The sequence below is a fragment of the Lemur catta genome, chromosome 16 (genome assembly GCF_020740605.2).
Source record: "Lemur catta isolate mLemCat1 chromosome 16, mLemCat1.pri, whole genome shotgun sequence".
NCBI classification, from domain to species: Eukaryota; Metazoa; Chordata; class Mammalia; order Primates; family Lemuridae; genus Lemur; species Lemur catta.
This window is the reverse complement of record NC_059143.1, coordinates 16,792,334-16,798,333: the sequence shown is the minus strand read 5'-3', so window position 1 is coordinate 16,798,333 and position 6,000 is coordinate 16,792,334. Positions and strand designations below refer to the sequence as shown.

General features: G+C 44.7%; 1 protein-coding gene across 2 annotated transcripts in view; it reads right to left on the bottom strand.

Annotated features, from left to right (window-relative positions):
• Window positions 1–1,451: 1,451 nt before the first annotated feature.
• The window catches only part of LOC123621656 (laminin subunit alpha-3-like), an 81,396-nt gene continuing 76,847 nt past the window's right edge, over window positions 1,452–6,000 (bottom strand). For both annotated transcript variants that reach the window (XM_045527556.1, XM_045527557.1), the window contains 3 exons: window positions 4,328–4,421; window positions 3,015–3,134; window positions 1,452–1,938 (listed from right to left, as the gene is read on the bottom strand). In XM_045527556.1, coding sequence (XP_045383512.1) covers window positions 1,793–1,938; window positions 3,015–3,134; window positions 4,328–4,421 — 360 coding nt within the window. In that variant the 3' untranslated portion in view covers window positions 1,452–1,792. The remainder of the gene's footprint in view (window positions 1,939–3,014; window positions 3,135–4,327; window positions 4,422–6,000) is intronic.

The window sequence follows — 6,000 nt, the reverse complement described above, 5'->3', positions numbered from 1 at the left end:
GAGCCAACAAGAAGGTCAGAGTGATAATATATTTCTATGGCACGTAACAAATAATTTCCAGGATGGTTTGGTTGAGGAGTTGTAGACATTCTTTTCAGAGAATGCATATTTACAATCTGAGAATAGCCACGTGGAGGGCTTTCTGTCTCCTCAACTGTCATTTCATCTGTGACTCTCTCTGCTGCTTTCTGGTGGCTGGAATTACATTCAGCAAAGGCAGATGGGCAGCTGTTCTTCAGGCTGTTACAAAACAGAGGGAAAACCACTGGTATTAGTCAACAAAGAATTCACTACCGCTTTATGATGAATCTAGGAAGTGCCAACAAATAATGAGCACTGATGAGTAACTCCTTAGATTCAGTTAGGTTAACACCGGGAATCCAGAAAAGAAAACCATGGGTTTAGCGTAGACCTGCCCAAGAGGAAAAATGGGTGATTTTCACACAGACTTGGTTCCTGGGTGGTAATCGCCTGGTGGATTTTTCATTTAAAAATCAGTATTTTCAGAAAGCACATGACTTAGAGCCCTGTAACTCAACCTCCAGCCCAACATGGCATTCCAAAGGACCACCACCCAGCCTCTGTTGACTACTTCCTGTGATGTATTCGACCTGGCCACCTCTCCAGAAGAACATTCCATGTTTGTATAAATATGGTCGTTAGAAAGCAGACCCATAAGACTGCAGTGCGAAGGTCATAAAAGAACATTGGATTGAAGGACATGTCATCAGTCTCAGAGGCAGAGGGCATGCAGCTAAAGGATACCACATGGGATTACTACATCCCATTTTTAGAATTATTTGTTATTTTTCTTCTGATGAACAAACTGTGTAGAAGATACAGAAATACTCTCATAGTCATCTTTGTTAAGGAAAGTGGTACTGGGTAATAATATTGGTCTAGTACGTTTTTCATTATTTTGTAGATAAAACTAGAAGTGATCCTTCCTTCTGTTAGCTTGCTGTACAAAGCTCCAGTTATGGTACAGACATCCATCTCAGCTCCCCTATGGGCAGTTTGTGACCTCAAGGAATTGATAATCATAATCTAGGCTTGGTTGTTAGCAGACTGGGGAAGGCCAGATTGGGAAGCCAATGGGCTTCATTAATTAATGGGTCCATTAGTTCAGTTTGTTAGTTACTATTTTATGAATATATTATGTCTCCCCAATTCGATTACATAATCCTTAAGGGCAGGGGTTATTTCTTATACCTCAATGTAGTTCCAACACTGAGTACACACAGAACCTCATCAGTATATGCTCAAGTAATTGTTTCTAGAAGACTGTGTTGTAGGCAGCATAATGCAGAAGTGCTGAAGAATTAATACAATTAACAATGACCACAAGCTATTGGTTTGATACTAATAAAACATCATAATTTAAAGAGTATACTGCATTTATTTAACCCCATAAATTATAACCCTTTAACACATGTAAAACTTTCACGTTCTTAAAGTGCCTTAAAAGATATTTAATGTTTTTTAACAAGTAGAAACAATGTTCTTTAAAAGACATTTAATTTTTAGTGGAAATTAATATTACCAAAAGCATTTTGTGCATATTTGAATAACGATTTGTCTTCTTCAAGAAATAGGATTTTTATATAAAATACATATGTAGCACCAAATGCCAAAATGATGGGTATCTGTGGTTGGGATTCAAAATTAGATTTTCTACTAAACCCATCTGGATGGTCTCTTGAGTCAAGAATGATCTGGAGTGCGGGTGGGAGGTGCGCTGGGTAATCAGTGCTTTGGAAGGTGAATTTCCTTGCTGTGAAATGGGCTCGAGTTAGTGGTCAGGACAGCCGTTCAGACTGACGGGCCCCTGGACTTCCACGGCGTCAGTAACAGGGACAGGGATGTGGTTGACTTGAATGTTCTTTAGACAGCCAAAGAATGATCTCCACACAGGCAGCTTCAGTGTCTTCAAATTGGCTGAAAGAGAAAAGGGAGAAGATTAATGGGTAATTCGTATTGTCCAAGGAATGCGGCCTGGGTTTGGAAAGATATTCTCAGAGAGAACTGATGGACCCTGTGTCTCAGCGCCCCCAGCCATTTCCTCCAGCTCAAGCAGGCGTCTGTCACACCTCCTGCCAAGATAAATCAGCTAGGAGGCGACTCTTCAAGTTCTTCAGAGGAGATTGCACAGCCCAGATTAATAGATAACAACTGTGAACTCTGGCGCTTTTTATGAGTCATGAAAGACCTATAAAATTAACAACTAGACTACAGTGTATTTGGAGGGACAGAAAATAACAGAGAATGAAAAGGCTCTTTCCAGGCAAAATTCCAGTCTTGAACTTGACTCCATCTTAACCCATCTGATTCTCCCATTCTGGCCCCACAAAGCTTAATAACTCCCCAGTAAAACTAAATGCTTGGAGAGGAAAGACCAGTTTTGCAGCCCCCTTCCTGATTCTTTGCTGATATCAGACTTCTGGGTTAATGTAGTTTCTTAAGAAAGGCTTATAAATTATAGGCTTGGGCATGGTGGCTCACACTTCTAATCCCAGCACTTAGGGAGGCTGAGGCAGGAGGATCACTTGAGCCCAGGAGTTCAAGACTGGCCTGGGCAACATAGCGAGACCCCATCTCTACAAAAAAATAAAAACTTAGCTGGGCACAGTGGCATGCACCTATAGTCCCAGCTAATTGGACGGCTGAGGTGGTAGGATCACTGGAGTTCAGGAGTTCATGGCTGCAGTGAGCTATGATCACTGCACTCCAGCCTGGGTAACAGAATAAGACTCTATCTCTTAAGAAAAAAAAAAAAACAACAAAAAGTATGGGCTTGGGACGAGGGAAGCAGCAGTAATGGGCCTGGGCTGTCCTGAAACACGCCCATGGCTAGCAATTGTGTTTCCCCACATGCTGGAGAAAGGGCCTCCCATCTCCACTGTCCAGCTACTAACCCATCAGCTGCAGCACCACATTTGTCGGGTTAGGAAGAAAATGTGCAGAGCTGACATGGGGCAACACGGCGTAGAAGGAGAAGTCAGGGCAAGAGTTACCTGGGACACCTCCAAGGTGTAGTGGCTCTCGAGTGCCGGCAGGCGGGAAGGTAAGCTGTCCAGCTACGAAGTTACTGTCTGCGTCCAGTTCCAGGTGCAAGATGTGCTGTTTTACGGTGACTGGCAGGAAGAAAGATAGTTAGGTCTGTCACCTGAAGCGAGCCCTGCTTACTGCTTCCTGTCTATGCTATCGTGCCACCACTGGCTTCATTTCAACTCTTCCCACTAGACCTGTGGCAGCACTGCTTGCGGGAATTTGCTCAGCCTAGATATAAATTCAACTCACTGCTGACCACTAGGCAGGGTTTAGGTGCTTCCACATACATGACCGAGTTTAATCCCTAGAATGAACCCATGGGGAAGAAGTGATCACCCCCATTTCCGAGATAAGAGACTCCCCGATGAGCCTGGCAAGACCGCTGGGCTACAGAGACGGGGATTCCAGCTCTGGTCTCCTGTGGCCCAGGCCATGTTGATTGCACATGATCTCAGCTGCTTTCTACGAAGACGACAACTTCTGAACACTGATGCCAAGGACAGTGCTTCTGACCCTGCACAAAATTCCTCCCACGGTAACAATCTCAGCTCGCTGCAATGTTGGTAACTTTCAAATTAGCCAAGAGAAGACCACTTTTTACAAAAGATATTTTAGTCAATACAAGTTCATATATCTCTAAACTAATATCTACAAGTTATTAATAAAATAACAGATTCTATTTGAGAGGAAATGCTTGTTCTCCACTCACTAGTTTGTCTACATAGTTTGCATTAACAATAAATGGTTTTTGAAAAAAACAAAAACCCACAGTGAGCCTGAACGATGCGCTGGTCAGAGCAGACACTGCTGAACATTTTACACGCATCATCCCGTTGAATTTTCACAGCGCTCGGAGGCATATACTAGTTTTATGTCCATTTTACAGATGAGGAACTGAAGGCAAAGAGCAATTAATCAGCCCGCCCAAGGCACACAGGTGAAGGATGGACCTGAGACTGGACCTCTCCCCTTTCTGATGTCGGAGCCAAAATCTAGATCACAGTGTTACACTGACTTGAAAGCTAGCATAGCCTGTCAGTTTGCCGGGCTTCAGAAGCAAAACAACAACAGAGCACTCGGTGTGTTCTGCAGAACCGGAGGCAGCAGCCGTGAATTCTGCAAGCCCGGCCAGCGGGGAGAACGGATGTGGCGACCTGCAGGGCTGGCCCGGTTAGCGCCCTGGACGGATGGGCTGAGGCTGCCTTTGGGATATGCCAGCCACGACGGAGAGGGAACCTGTTTCAGTGCATGAACCATGGGCTCCTGGACGTCATACCTGCCACTGAGTGCCACTGTCCATCACACAGGGACCGCTTTGGTGTGACTGATGTCGAGGCCCCACCTGCCCCACTGTCCACAGAGGCCGTGACCTGGAACACACAAGCATTTATTTTCCCATTTCCTTCAGAAAGGCAAGTGGAGCCAACTTCTGCCATCTTCCCTTCCCAACCCTGGCCACACTGACACCTACGAGCACATCAGAGATTGGTCCCCGTCCACTCCAAGCCTGGTCTGAAGTGGCTGCCAATGCGCATGAGCCGACCCCTCCTAATCTGAACCCTGTCCCCTCAGCCCTACTCCAAGGTCACTGATGGACACGGCAGAGCCTCATCAACAACTGATACTGGACAGTGGCTCTGTTTAGAAGGACATGTGCAATGTGGAAGGCAAAAATACTGGTAGAGACCTACTGCAAGGGCCAGCCAACTGTAATTCCATGAATGTATTACTCATAGAGGGGTTCTCGTCCAAGACATTAAACCAGCTAACTGATTGTGTGTGTACTGGGCGCACGTCAGGGGTCAGGCCCCCAGCTGGTTTTGTGCAGAATCCTGCAATCCCACTTTCTAGGTCAGGGTCTCCTTTGGGGTTTTCTAAGGGTTGAATCAAGGTGAATGAAATGAGAGGACTAAAACAAGTGCATTTATAAATAATTTACATTTAATTTGCATGTAGCTAGATGGTGCAGTCTATTCATGGGCAATTTTCAAGCTAAGCAATGTCACTGCTGTTAAGAAGGTCATCCGGTCTTGATTTTGTTTTCTGGAGAATTCCTGCCCAGAGAGTCTCACTAGAGACCCTCTCCAGCCCCTCCTTTGAAAAGCCACAATTGTCTCACCCACTTTGCAAGCAGCTAGTTGCTTGCTTCTCTGGGCTTCCAGAGACCTGCTCAGACTTAATTAAAGACTATAACTTCAATAAAAAGTGTTCTAGGAGTTTGGGCCATTTTATTTTCTTCTGGGATATTCCCCCTCACATTTAATAAATGGTGGGAAGGATGGAGACGAAAGAAAATGGCACATTGTCAGTCTTGGACTCGAGGCCTTAACAGAGACAGTCTCCCTGGAAGAGTTTGGCTTTGAAGAGACGTCTTGGAGAAGGACGAGATCTAACCAGGTAGGGGACAGTAAGATCTTGACTCAGGCCTGTGACTGAGGCAGAAGGAGGCAAAGGAGTGGTGTGGAGGCCCCGGGACCCATATGGCTTCAGGGGACAAAGGTTGGGGACTTGTGCAGAGAGAATTAGGGGGTCTGGAGCCAATTCAGTGGGCACAGTGCCATGGCATGGGTGTGACGTGGTGTAGACAGCTGGTGAGCAATCTATACATTAATTCTGGTACTTATGAGTAAAAGTAGAGAAGGGTACAAGGGAGGAGAGAAAAAGGAACATTTATTGAGCAGATGGCAGTTTCTATACTCTTGACAAAACCCCTAAAATATAAGAATTATTATCTACATTTTACAGATTAAAAAACTGAGTCTGAAAGAGTTTAAGTAACTTCCTTAGGGCCATATAACTAAGTAGTGGAGCTGGAATTTAGCCCAACTTGTTTAAGTTTTCTCAGTTTTAAAGAAGAAAAATAGAAAGCATGATAAAATTACTTGCTAAAGGAAAATGGTAAGTTAGCCCTGAAGTCAGGGGTCTTAAATACAAGATTGGATTCTATTC